The 14,694-nt window shown below is 41.2% G+C and overlaps 3 protein-coding genes across 4 annotated transcripts in view; all 3 read right to left on the bottom strand.

Annotated features, from left to right (window-relative positions):
* The window catches only part of LOC108110706 (E3 ubiquitin-protein ligase TRIM9), a 77,443-nt gene that overhangs the window by 40,174 nt on the left and 22,575 nt on the right, over positions 1-14,694 (bottom strand). The gene's annotated exons all lie outside the window — the stretch shown is intronic.
* LOC108110711 lies at positions 48-621 on the bottom strand. The gene is made up of 2 exons (XM_017219855.2): positions 486-621; positions 48-367 (listed from the first exon to the last, which is right to left on the bottom strand). Exons 1-2 carry the CDS (start codon positions 500-502, stop codon positions 169-171), a joined length of 216 nt encoding a protein of 71 aa, XP_017075344.2. The 5' UTR covers positions 503-621; the 3' UTR covers positions 48-168.
* On the bottom strand, positions 13,269-14,139 carry LOC108110709. Its single transcript, XM_017219852.2, has one exon. It carries the CDS (start codon positions 14,010-14,012, stop codon positions 13,407-13,409), a length of 606 nt encoding a protein of 201 aa, XP_017075341.2. The 5' UTR covers positions 14,013-14,139; the 3' UTR covers positions 13,269-13,406.

Genomic DNA, 14,694 nt, shown 5'->3' on the forward strand with positions numbered 1-14,694 from the left:
AAATTACCTTCCAACAAAGGTAATGTAAATCTATCATAAAGAACTTTTATTTAAATGCATATTTATTTAAAATTATATAAAGCAGGCCAAAATAAACAGAAAAAGCGGAACGGGTACTTTTTCTTGAACGTAAACTCTTCTCTAAATAACGCTTTGTATTGCTTCTTGTCACGACTTTGGAAACCTTCCCTGATCCTGTTCCCAGAGGCTTCGATTTCTGGATTGCAGAATAACCTGGGTATTTCTACTATCACGGGCCAAATCTCGACTTAATAATCGTTTATAGAGAAGCATTTTGCGCTTGGTTTCGGGAGTTCCAATGGGGGTGCTGAACTGGATAACAGGATTACGGCCTCGGGATGATGATCTTCACAAGGAAATAGGTTGAATAGGGAAAGGTTAGGAAGAGCAGAAATAAAGTCTTGCTTGTCAAAGAGGTTAGAGGCCTTTTTACTCTAAACGTTATTTTTCTTCTCTTAACTTACGCCTTTTTGTCAGTCATTTTGTTTAACAAATCCTAAAAACCCAGTCAAAGAGTTTACGTTATAATTTTGAGGGAATTTTGAAAACTGAAATGAGACCTTAACCGAAAGTATCACATAGGTAGTGAAGGCTTTTCCGAAGGTAACTATCTCTACAAATCCAAAACTACATAAAACTACATTTATTTGTCGGAGAGGATGTAATCTCGACTTTAAGGTGTGACCTTTAGGTGTGCTGGTATATACTAGTTCTGGTAAACTGGGAACTCAGTTGGTGAACTGTTCTGGCTTCTTAAGCTTTGCTAGATCTGGTCTCTCTCTTTTTCCTTTGTTTACTTTTTCTGGTAATTGGCGTTTTGAGAAGTTGTCAGGTGTGTGAGCTGATAGCCGGTGATCAAGTGACCAACAATAAGGACTCACAAGGAGAAGGCTGTAATTCTTCGACATAAATTTATGAAAATACTGATTATCACATATTATAGGAAACTATAAAGGCCAGCCCATTGTTACAATTTTTTTTTCTTTTCCAAAACTCTAGTAGGTTTTTTTCCTGCATTTTCCAACATAACAACAGGGCAACCAGCTAAATTAAGTCATTAAATGCCAACGAATTCAAAATGCAGCCAAACAAACGACAACAAGGCACGCAAAGAGATATGAAAACCCTAAAAGGTGGGGTTAAAAAAAAAAGAGAAAAAGGACTTATAGGGGTGTGGAACCGCTAAAAGCCGGATTCGGTAGCGCCGATAATCAATTCCGTTTCCGGCTGACAGTTTGCCGCATCGTGCGTGACCCAAAAATATGCATAAACAGCACAAGAAAAATAATAATAATAATAATTGTAATAATTTCGTGATCCGCCAAAGCAAAGGCGCCGACAGGCAAGTGGGCGTGCCATGTGCTGCATGTGGACTATTGAAACTTTTAGTTCGCGTGCTCGCATGTCGAAAAACGGTTGGAAAACCCGCTCCATTAGTCGCCAGTGAGCGTTGATAACGAGTTCATTGACGAGTTCATTGGCACATTGATTCCCAATGATTGGGCGAACCAGGATTCCAGTGGGGGGGCACAACCCCAAATGCGGTTAGTGTGGCGGCTTAAATGTGCATGCTAATCGTGGTGCAAAGTCGATAGGCCAGAGTTACAAAAAAAAAAAAGAGCGGCAAGATATGGAAATGCCGTGGCGTAAAAGAGAAGTCAGTAAAGTTTTCATCCTGATGAATTTTAAAGAAAATATTTCATTGACTTAACGAAAGGTTCTCAAATAATCCAACTAAAAAGTTAAGTTTTCTTTGTTATTATTTAAATAATAATATATTTTATTTACAATCCCTTTTCAAACTTTACTTATTTTGATCAAGTTAAGCCCTTCCTGGAATATTGCCCGAAATATCGACAGCACTTTTCAAACGTATTCCGGGGCCAGACTGCACTGGCTTATTAGCCATGCAGACCATGTTCCTTCGAGCTATTCTAAGCCACATAAGGCCCCCGAATCTGCCAGCTGACTGTATTCTAAATCTCAGACCACATCCAATTGTTCCAGACGGAAAACGTGGGGCGAAAATGCCGCATCACCAGAAGCAGTTGTAGCCCCCAAATTTCCCTGCCCCTTAGTTGTCTAGACGCAAAACCCATTGGTGGCAAAGAACCAGAAGGAGAAAAAAAATGTTTTCGTTGCGCAAATGTTGCATTATAGACTAGAGAGCCAGGGAGGCAACGAATGTGGCAGTTGAGAATGAGGAGTTAGAGCTTAGATATAGGAACAGCCGTTACCTCGAAAGGAAACTTATTAAAATTTTACGGCCCCAGTTTCAGCTGTCGAAAATGAAAAATTCTCGAGCTACTTCCCTTTACTGCACACTCTATAATTAATATTAGGCTTTCTTTTGTATTTTTCCACTTTAAAAAAAGGATTTACATTTTCATTAATAAAAAACATGTGTTTTCTGAATTTTTAAAAATTATTTTTCACTATTTATTAAGAAATTTAAAATATTTGTATGGCATTGCATGCCCTGGCCTCGTGTTGCGTGGCAATTTGATGAATGTGCTCCTTGATTAACCCTGATCCCAGGTCAAACCTCGAGCCTCAGTTTTAAGGCCTTTGCATGCAGCTGGAAAATTTCAGAGTCTAGCAAACTTTGCATAATAAATGAAGGCGATAAGAATGCTGTCCGGCTTTGTTTATGTTTATGTTTCTTTGCCTTTTATTTTTATGGCAAACCTAGAGGCGCCTCAAAAGGAAACTTTTGTGGGTGGCAAGTGGCCCTGTGTGATTTGTATCCCAAATGCCTAGAGCTAAAAAACAAAGTTGCCTTGGCTTTGAAGATTTCTAAAGAATAGGCCTTTTGTTTTACTGTTATCGAAAAAAGTCAAGGGTCAAATTAGTCTTTGAACTTTCTCTCTCTCATTCTCTTTACTGTCAACCAGTCAAACCCAGTCAGAAATCAAATAATGTGAAACCAGTCGGGTCAAATTTCTTTTCGAAAGTCTACACAAAATTATTTGACGTGCAAAATGGAAAAATAGCGAAATTCTGGAAAACGAAAAATTACCACCGACAGACAAGATGAAATCAGCAAGTGCACACAGGGAACACAAGGAGATGTGTTTGTTGAATTTCACTCGTTCCTGAAGAATCAGTTGACATTTTGAATCTCGAAAATATCAAATTGAATTCGGTCAATAATCCTATGAAGTCTCAATCCAATGTGAATAACTTGAAAGATAGCGGAGCAAGTCCAGAAATAACAAACAATATATCCGAAACTCAAGAAACCAAAAACACTGCAAAACAGCTGAATGAAGTTGAAGAAAAAGTGGAACAGGTGGAAAACATCAAACTAAAGGTGGAATCGCATCAAATTATCGCCAAGAAATCAAAGGATCTCAGTCAAGAAGAAACCAGGTCGAAGGAAGATATCGTAATGAAGGCCCTCTGATGAAGCTATTCCCAAGAAACCAAGCTCAAATGAGCTTAATCCTAAGGAATCGAAGGAACCAAGACAGCGAAAAATCTATAATTCCGGAGAAGCCAAGCTCAAATGGGCTTAGTCCCAAGGAATTAAAGGAACTAGGTCAGGAAGATGATACCATAATCAGAAAGGCCACTGATGAAGCTACTCCAAAGAATCCAAGATCAAATGAGCTTAATCCTAAGGAATTGAAGGAACCAAGTCAGGAAGAACCCAATAATAAGGATGACAACATAATAAAGAAAGCCTCTGATAAAGCTATTCCGATAGAATCAAAGGTGCCAAGTCAAGAAAAGTTGAGTGATGCTGCATCGCATAAAACGCTAACAGCGGAAAATAAGTCCTTAAATTCAATACACCAGCAACCTGTCCAGCCCATTGCTGAGGAGTCCCAAAATAATCTCGAAGGAGAACATAAGATCGTAGAAGAAAATCTTAACGCTCTCCCAGAAAAATTAGGAAAGGAAGATCTGATGGAAACCCAGAAGCCTGTAGATACAAAGGAACAGGGTACCCACCCTAACTCTGAGCATAACACCACGACCTACGAAGAACAGGAGCAAGTGATATCAAGTAATTCGACGACAGTTCAGCCCAAAGAGGACACAGAATCACAAAGAGCTACGGTGAAGCCTTTGAAAAAGAAAATCCATAAAGATGAAGCAAGGGAGCTGATAAAAAATGACATGGAAGAATATTTTAGTGGCATGCAGGCCCTGGAGGTAAAGGAAAAATATAATGGATGAGATCAACGCTAGGGAAGCAGAAGCCATCTTACACGAGGAGCAGCGAAGAAAAGTCTGGAAGCAAATGGTTTCAGAAGTTGCCCAAGTCAGCTCATTCACCACCTCCACGTAAGACTAACTAATATATTATTTAATATTTATAATAACTAGCTTGTATTATTTTTCAAGTTATAGCAATTCGACGGGAAGGTCATCATCTAGAGCTGTGGCAATGGCCATCCTGCAGCGTACTTCCAAGGCGGAGTACAAGAGGAAAATGAGCGTCCTCAAAGATAACTTTAACTACCGATTGGGACTGGTTAAACAGCTCAAACACGACATTAAGAAAAACTTTAAGTGCGAGGCCCAGCAACTGTATTCCGAATATCACTCCATTAAGAACGATGCCCAAAACCAGACCATGAACAAAACCCACATTAAGCGATTTGCGCTCACTCTATCCAGATTGACCTAGAGACTAGGGCTATGACATCAAAATTAGATCTAAAAATGTTGAAAGAAAGGATAATATGGGATTGCACCTTGGAAATATTGCGACTACCACTCCCCACTACCATGACAAACTCCACAACCTATCCACCATCACCAAACATTATTTTAACACTACACACAGAACCATTACCTCAACCCCAAAGCACCGAAACCAAAGCTAAGACAATGGATCCACCAGCCGAAGAAGATTTAGAAAACTAATATACGCGCCATCTTTCAAAGTATCCACAAAATTGAAGCCCAAGATATTCTAGTATCTAATAACTAGAACCAGGATCTCGAAATCAACGCTAAGCGGATGCTACATGACTGGACCTCTTGCATTCACTGTGTGCACTTGCTTTTTTCCATCTTAAAGATGTGCACCTGTATCTCATTAACTCGAGGTTTAATGGTACAGTCACCACTCTGTACGCCCCGCGGTATGCAACAGTTTCCTGTGTCAATACCCTAAAAGGAACCCTAAATTTGCGCCACTTCTGTTTTGCATGTCGAAATAAAAACAGTCAGGAACGCAAAGACAATGAAAATTGACCCAAATACCTGGCTCTATTGTAATTTTCCTCCTTTGGTATTGTAATTTATGGACTGCGAAAGCGAGGGGGTGGGTCTTTTTGGGGTCACAGCTGCCCTAGGTGTGGGGAAAAGTGGAGCAGCGAAGTGAACAAAAGGTGGCCCGTTGTTATTCAGTTTATATTGTTTCGCGGGGCTTTAAAGTTTAATTTTGTGGCGCTACAGAAAGTTAACTTTAAAGTTACCTGAAAGATTTTTCCGTTTAAAGAAAACTTTAAACTTTCCAAGGGCCGTTGATCACCATGGTCGTGGGTGAAAATCGCTCCACGGGCGGCTAATCCGTTCAAAGCTGCCAAAAATCTCCGGCGTTCTTGTTCGCTGTGACGTACAAAAAGTTGATAGCGCGAAGGATGGGAGGGTAGCAAAGTGACGGACGGACACTCGTGGCAAGCGCTTAGCAACAGACAGACAAAGCTTCAGGCCTAAGCCCAAGCCCCCCTGCGGCGGCTTACAACAAAGCAAAATGGTAAATAAAGGCCAAAAGCGATGACAGCGGGCGTTGAAATGGAAATCACAATCCCTGTCCCATCCCGAAATCAAAGCAAATCAATGAGAAAGCTTCTATCTCACTCCAAAAAATTAAATAAAAAAAATATTTCATGAAAATTGAAAATTTACTTTGGCAATTTGGATTGCAGCACCGTTCACAGTGACGACAATGAAATATGTCAATTTCAATTATCCCGGGGTAAAATACACGCCCCTTAGCCGCGGGCTAAAAAAGTACTCGATTTCGAATTGATTTCAACATTTCCAACAAATGTGTCAATTTCCGTGTAAAGCTCTATCGATTGCAGAATTGGCAACGCCTTGAATCGCCTCCGATTGAGCCATCATCAACTGGGGGATTGATTGTCGGCCGGGTAATTATAGTTGTTAGGGCTCATGTTGTTGGCCGGGAATTTGCTGACAGTTGTCTGCCGCCCGAGGCGTGGATTGCGCAATGCCAGAGCACCCAGTTTGCCAATAAATCGAATGGTCTTTGGAACGGCTTAGCAAGCTACGTAGTTCAGGTTATCTAGGTAGTGCAGCTTAGAGAAAGAATTAAAATTTAAATAAAATTTCCTACAAAAAATTAACACCTATTCCCAGTCTTGTGAATTTTTCTAGTTTATGTTAGTATGAAAATTTAATAATACCATTAGTTAGTTTGATGTAAACACCTGGCACTCGTAACCGGAAACCTGAGTAGCATGTGCGAAACTTTGCACAAATCACTTTAAAAACTTTGCGCGAGTCTCGTCAATTTCTCAAGTCTGGCGTGAGATTTCCTGTAATATAAACTCCTGCTGCACAGGGCCTTATCAATGGGAACTATCAAAAGGCCATAAAACTTTCGCCCAACACTTTGCAGACAGGAAATATGACAGGGCCCTGAAACACACAATAAAACGAGCTGCCGGTCATATGCCATGTCTAACTGAATAACTGACTGACTAACTGTCTGGCTTTCGGGCTGACCATCCACCAGATTGATTTGCAAGTGGTTGGATGTAGGAGTCCAGAGCCGGGATTGAAATTGAACTTGAAAAGTGCACAGCAGACAGGCAACAACGCAATGACAATGACAAGGCTCTCACGATTACACAAAAGAGCAACCGAGCAGCGGCAGTGGAAGAAGAAAATAAAATGCCACGACTCTGGGACTCTGACTCCCTGTTGTCGATATGATCTCGTCATTATGTCGCCAAAGGCAGACGATTGCCACGGGATGAGGCAAGGGGGAGGAGGGTGTTTTGTGAGGAGGAAAGACGTCTGCAAGTTGCGTCGTGTGGGCGACACTTTTATGTGAAATTGATGATGATTGAAAGCTGCATCGGTTGGCAGAGCTAAGCATTCCTAGACATGACAGCGTGATACTCACGACAATCGGGGATAATATATCGGCAGAAGGTGGCAGGTCTTAAGAAATATTTCAAATGCTTTTTGTTCAAAATTTATTAGAAATTATTGAAGGGGTCTCCTAAGGAATGCTTAATAAATCTCATCAGAAAAATAATGACATTTTGGTTGGAAATTTGAAATTATTGAAGAGAAATTAGTACTTAATTAGTAAAATATCTTGAAAATAATTTGTCCCTGATTTTTTTCAGTACATCCCATCACTCATATATCTAGAGCAAACTATCTCATCCTTAGCTGTAATAATTGTGCCTGCCTCTTGCTCATGTCGGCATTCGAATTAAACAATTAAAATGGGAAACAGGCTATGTTATATCCTCACATCAGAGGTCCCACCCCCCTTTACCATGTCTCCCCAATTTAAGGCTGGCCACAGATTTTTATGGCGCCACGATGTTCTTTAAGATATATGTGTCAAAACTACTTCTGTGCCATCGTAAATTTAATTCATAGGCGTCTGCGTCACCAGCTGATGGTTGTCATCATCATCATGATGATGATCATCCCAATCGCAATCAGAATCCCAATCATCGTGTGGGACTTGGAGGCGAGTACTCATTGCATTTTTATCACTTACGCGAAATTGGTTTTTATGGGTCGGGGGGTAGTCTCATGTGTGCGCCTATTAAATGGAAACGCTGCCTCCTATTCCTCCAAGCGACCACAAACTCATACCCGAGTATCACAGAACTACAATAAGTAAGTACATAAGTGCCATGGAGGGAGTCATACGATTATACGTATACGCAGCGTTGGCCGAGGCCGAGGCAGTTAAATGAAATGCTCCGCCGGCCGTTTAAGCGATGACAATCAGCCGAATAGTCAAGTGATATATGGCAGAGCACTTTCAGCCAACCAAGAACCACAGCCTACGAAGGAGCCTCTTCTTAGAGGCGCCCTGTCATTGTTTTATTGATTTATAGGAAAGTAACAGCGCAGACGTCTGATTGCACTGAATAGTAGGAGTTGGCTTGTGCCACTTGAGACATTTTCACTTACGCACTCAATTTGGGTTTTAAATAGATGAAATTGTGTGGAGAATTACCTGCAAATAGAAGAGAAAAACATATTATTAGAATGAGAAAAATGCTGGTATCAAAGGGAAATATATTTTGTTCAAACTTAACATCTCAGTACAGATGTACTATTAACTCCATATGCCTATCTATGACCCTAAACACACAGGCCAAACAAACTTTGACCAACAGCTCCCTCCTCCACGTGCTCCTTCTCCTGAGAATGAAAAATCTGTCAGGCTCAACAAACTGACAACTTAATGCCACAAGCCGACCAAGCAATCCCACTCAGCCACAGGAGCAGCCAGCCAGCTAGCCAACCACTGGTTAAAGGACGACGACGAGGACTCACAGGCTCAATAACTTGGCCAGACTGGTCTCTGTGGTAAAATTTAATTTAACATACAATTCAGAATGCCCGGCGACACAATCTCTCTGGCCCATAGCTAGAGCCACACAATGGCCGCACTGCCAAAATTGTTGCCTGGACACAAAGTTTTTGGGCCAAGGGAAGAGGGCCCGAAGGCTCGAACCCTTAATTATATTGAGTGTATGAAATCCTTTAGCCACACAATGGCCAGCAGGAAGTGAAAGTGGCCATGTCCTTGTCCCTGTTCGCCGTCGTGTTTAATCCAAGCAATTTGCAATTTTTGGTAATTTAACTTGACAAAACTTTTTAATAGGGCGGACGGGGGGGTATAGAAAGTCACCCCACTCAGCGACTGACTGACAATGGAAACGAATGGCATTTGTGGCTCCCATTTGATTCGTTTCGCAACTGTTGCCAGGCTTCCATTCACCCGAGCTCCTTAATCCCAGAGAAGTACCCCTTCCTTGGTCTCATAAAACCATAATTTTTGATTGTTATGTACTTAAAGGCGAATTTCGTCATGTGCGCTGAATGCAAATTTCATTTTCAATTTCGTTTTTTTATGTCTGCGCCTGGTCTATTATGCTTTATGATTTATGTTTTGCCGAATGTCTACAGGGGAGAAGGGTTTAAAGTCCTTCGAGGGGGTTACATTAAGCGGACTAAGGCGTTAATATCCTTGGTGCAGGATTTGTCTGCTGGGCAGCAAAGAGTTGTGGCAATTTACGAGATGATTTGATTTTAATCTTTTACCGCCCTCTGGGAATACAATGCGAGTGGCGTATTTTGTTTCTGCTGAGTCGGTTATGTGAGCAGATTAAAATCCAAATATTTATAAGTAAAGGGGATTAGAATAGATTTATGTGAATGGGAAAAAGTTAGGGACCAAGATGAGCGGTTCAATTTTGGCAATAGACGTGAGAAAATGAAGGAATATTCCAACCAATTATAAAACACTTTTCTCTAGGAGGATATTTTCTCCAATTTCTTGATTTCGCAGCTTTTCATAACACATTCTTGGATAAACATTTTCCCTTAACTTACTTCAATATTTTCCAATATCTCTAATTACAAACAACAACAGCAGATCGCGTTGACAACAGAAGCTGCGACGCTGAGGGAATATAAAGTTGAGGGATAGAAGAGGAAAATAAATGTCCCGCCATAAGCCGTAATTTTTGCGCAAAAGTCGACTTTTACCCCTCCTCGAAGCCGTTTGAACTGTCAAAAATGACAAATAGTCCGTCGAGGATTTAATTTTGAATGCACTGCATGGAGTTGCACTGCAGTGGAAATTAACTAAGCGACCTGGAAAAAAAAAGGAAGGCGACTTTGGCAATAGGGAAAAGTCACTGCTGGGAAAAGCACCCACCATGGCAACGCAGCAACCACCGAAAATCTCACAGACGAAAAGCGGTATTAAAAGCGATCCACGTACAGACATACACCTTCAAACGGATTCCCCTCTCCTTATTCCTCAGTCATTTTCCGAGGGATGTGTTTGTCCGGGGGTTGCATCAACCGGGGCCGTTTCATGTTTGTCCGGGAAATTAGTTTGGCTCAACAGCAGCATCATTGGAAAATAGAAAGGATTTTCAGTTTAGCAGCAGTCCAGAGACTGGGAAAGTGTATTTATAAATTACTCGTCCGCAGCACAATTGCTCAGCCATACGTTTTATTGCAATTTTGTGTAGAATGTAAAGGGAAAGCCCAAGGTTGCCGGGTGACTACAACGCACGTGGATGATAGAAACCCTTCGGGCTCTACACTTATTAAAAATATTTGTTTGTAGTACTCTAAACTCGTATCTGCAACTGGGCATTGTCTGTGGCTTCTCTGGCTGCGTCAACTGGCTTTATTTACGATTCGCTGGGGCATGTAATTAAATTTTTGGATTGCACCTTTTCGGCAGGAAGTTTGGAACAGACAGGCCAAAAGGTTGTGGGTGCATGGTGCATGTTTTTCTCAGTAAACAAATTAAAGATTCTCCTATTTGGTTATATATTATTTATATATCTAAAACCTAGTTAATTAATAACTTCCGCCCTTACTTATCATATCTGCACACCTTCCGCAAAGTTTTTTCGGTATACAACATTAATCATCGGGTAATTTCGCCTGCCCTCTCATAGCTCATCAGAACTGTAAACTAAACTCATTAATTACTACAATTAGGCAGTACACATTTTTTCCGCTAGCCCTGAAAATTGTTTAATCTGGCAGCCGTTTCAGGGCCATGCTCCCTGCCGAATGTTACGCACGCGACCAACATCGACATTGGTACAGAACAACTTGCCATTTTGGAGTCGTTAAAAGAGGCCGCCGCTTTGGATAAGAAATAAAAAAAATAGAAAGAAAAAAGAACTGAGAAGGAAAAATATATGTAAAACTGCCGTGCTAGACTCGCCCAGGCGATGCAGCTTTGATTAATGGTTTCTTCCAGCACGTCATAAGCGGGCAGGTCCTGGAAAATCCCTTCCCCATCCCACCGTTTCATTATCAAAGGCTGAGTGAGCAAAGCACCAGGCCGAATACCTTTTTTTGTATTTAAAAAAAAAAAAAAAAAAAAAAAAAAGTAAAGAAAATGGAAAAGAAAGACCGGAGCTGTGTCGTCCAGTCAAGTATAATTAACAACTTTGTTGGGCCGGGTTTTCCTTTCGTTGTTCGTTAAGAAATTGCAAAAAAGTTGTTGCTCGTTTTATGTAAATGATGTGTAAACACCACGTGCAGGAGTGCCACAGCGGAGTTCATAATAATCCAGAGCAGTGCAACAATGTGGCAGTTTGAAAAATACTCAATGCATATTTCGTGGCGCATGTCCATTAGCAGGGTAAGGGGACTAAAACGAGAGTACAACGACACGTGTCGCTGCGATTTATTAGCATAATTTCTCTTCCTCAGGTTTTCATTTTTTGTTGTATTTTAATGCTCGCCACGGAAGCATTAAAGCGAAATGGATGTTCATCTACCCGAAATGATCCGGAGGAGTGAGGAGCTGAGCAACGGCTCACTCCCCAAGACTTGCTTTTCGATTTCCATGGCAACTCCTGGGCCCTGGGCTCTGGGCCATCATCTTCGTCAGCATAAATTCCCAAGAACTACTCTCTCTTAATTGTTGGGCATTTGTCAACCTGAGCACTCAAAAGCACTTCCAAAAACGGCGTCAAACACTCGTCGGAGCACTCCATCCAATGCCAGATCCACATGAGACACTTTAAATTCTGGAACACAAGCCCAGACATTGGCTGGCTGTGAGCGTAAAGTAGGGAGTCTTGTGCTATTTATGTCTTCCTTAGTAGCACATTTGCTGTGACTAGTTCGTAAATTAATTGGATTTGCAATTACACGCCCCACAAGAGCGAGACTAGCAAACCAGCAGAGATAGAGATGTGAGAAGGGCAGTGTAGGGTTAAAGCGGGAACGTGCTGCCTGTATATGATGAAATGAATGAAAAGAACGGACTATATGAAAGAAAAGCGTCTAGAAAACTGAATGAAAACACGTTGAAAAGAGCGCAGTTTTTGGAGGTATGTTGAAAAAGACCAAAAAGGTCAAGTTAGGTTATTGAGAATCGCATAGAAAGGTGCTGAGGTTACTTCAGCGGGATAAGACTCAGACAATTGCTCATCCTACATTCATATACCTTACTTCCAATTCAGCAAATCATAAAATGCAACCAAAGAAAACCCAGACCAGAAATCGTTAAATACCCTAACTCCCTTAAGACTTTCTTATCCCTCCTTCAGATCGACCATTAAACTAATTGCTGGCATACAACATTTTTATTGCATTTGTGGAGTCCTTTTCTGGCATTCCATTCCGTACATGCCAACGCTTAATATGCATAACAATAAATGGTCATATACCAGGCCAGGTTTTTCCCTGCCCCAAATCTCTTTTCCCTCAACAAAACAGCAGTCTGAGAAATACCCACAAAACACATTCACACACACACACAAGCGAACTCTTGAAATGATGGCAATATGGGGAAAATCAAAAGCAGGAAAAGCGAAAGCAAATTGCTCGAAGGCCTCACCTGTTCAAGCCAGTCCCTGGCGAACATTTCAATACAAATGAAAGCGCAATCGAAACGGACAGAAAGCAAATTTCATACAAAATGAAATTAGATTTTTCGGTAGTCGAGGAAATTGCCAAACGCACGCACGCAGGCAAACAGCAGAAAAATATTGAAATTACACCCTGGAACAGAGAATTCAAAAATATGTGTATATAGATCTCCCAATCTCAAACCATCATCATGAGTTCTATGCAAAATAACCGCCGGCCATTTGTTTGTAGACAAACATTTGGCATTCTATATGCCGGTATCTGAGCATCCGAGAGTGGTTTGCGTGCCCAGTCAAACGGAAATGGGCAAATGCCTACGCAAATGTGCGCATTTCAATTAAATTTCCGTTTTAATCACTTTTACAAGTTCCATTGCAACCGTCCATGAGTGGCCGGCATGGGTTAAGCAAAGGGTTCATACCTACATGCCGGTGTATGCTCACTCATTAAAACTGTGTCTGGGGTCAGGTCATGCGTTCTAATTTGATGACGTTGATCCCTGATCTACTATCCACTTCTCAGTTCAACTTGTTGAGAATCGCAGAGAGAGGTTGAGTATACGAGCATGTGAAGGGGTCTCACTGAGTGGAAAGGCTTTCTAAAATCTCAATGTATTTGAAAAGTAATTATCAAGGAAAATTTTTAAGAAAACTGCCTGCACTTACGATTTATTTACCATTTATAAAAAATATTTGAAAACTTTTTTAGAATGAAAACTCTTTGTGCTAGCCTAAAACTTGATGTGGATAATCTTTGAATCTTCTGAAAGTTATGCAAATCTAATTTTGTATACTGTATCTTAGGCCGTCTGCTACAAGTGTGGTTTCACTGTCCGTGCTCTCCGAGTTGTATTCGTTGTTGTTCCAGACCAGGTTAACAGGTATGCTAATCGAGATCCCCGAAGAGGAGAAACTTTCTCCGGTAATTGTGGACTCCGAACTGCTTCGTTCGTTGGAGAGTTTCTCATAGGGCACCATTGCTAGGTCTCCAATATCACTCCAGGAACTCTCGCATAAAAGACTTTCCTTACCCTGATCCCTCAGGCCGCACTCTGAAATGATGGGCGAAGAGCGGACTCCACTTTCCGCTGAGTTCCAGACTTGAGAACCATTATTTTGATCGTTGGGCTGTTCATAATCGTTTGCAAACAGAGCCATCATCGAGGACAGAGCCCGTTCCTTCAGCCTGTCCGTATCCCCGCCAGCCTTTGACCTCGGCATTGAGCGCAGGCTGGCCTCGATGGGCAAGGAACTGCGACGAAGGAACTTCTGCAGCGTCTTGAAGGATTCACGCATCTCCAGTAGTTCTTGTTCGCCATAAGGCTCGGTCAACGGGGTATGTGGCACTGAGAGGGCATTGATAAGGAATTCCAGATCCTCCTCCATGGTTTTTAGGTTAAAGGGAAACTTAGGTGGATGTACTAGAAGATTTGGTTCGTGGCTTTATATTAATTTTGAAATTTGGTAAAATGGTTTTCTGAACTGACAGCCACCAAATAAAGTTGCCTTAAGTAATGGACTTAAATTTCAAAAGTATTAAGATGCTAAGCAGTTAGAAGTTTATAAGTTGAAAATAAAAACAAATAAAAGTCGAAAATAAAGTCTAATAGTGTGTTAATCTATGAACTTTCCATTCCCATTCCCTATACTAATACATGTTCTTTTTTATTTTATATAATTTACCAATTTTGTTCCTTCTCTATCGTAAAACTTTCGCATCATTTTGTAATTTGTCCCACTCCATTAAGATGTCCTTTTCAAATTGCAAACTTTTTTCATTAAATTCCCGCTGTGAGCTTTAAGAGGACCATCTTAAGTTCCTGTTCCAGCCAAATCTACCTTCTCCCACCACCTCATCCGTTTCCATCCCCATCGTCTTTGCTACAAAGTCATTACGAACAACTTAAGTTTGTGTTAAACACGCCTACATTACCAGATTTTGCATTTGGAGCGGCAGAAACCAAAGTTTAGGGAAAGCAGCTGAGGCAGAAGTGAACTGCAAGAAGTGGAAAACTTGAGTTTGGGTCCGTGTAATAATTGTAATTTCGCCGGGCCAGAAAGGGAGAGA

This window comes from Drosophila eugracilis, unplaced genomic scaffold, assembly GCF_018153835.1.
Source record: "Drosophila eugracilis isolate 14026-0451.02 unplaced genomic scaffold, ASM1815383v1 contig_445, whole genome shotgun sequence".
NCBI lineage: Eukaryota > Metazoa > Arthropoda > Insecta > Diptera > Drosophilidae > Drosophila > Drosophila eugracilis.

Coding starts and splice junctions, on each gene's coding strand:
- LOC108110709 (XM_017219852.2), bottom strand. CDS start 14,012: ATGGAGGAGGATCTGGAATTCCTTATCAATGCCCTCTCAGTGCCACAT.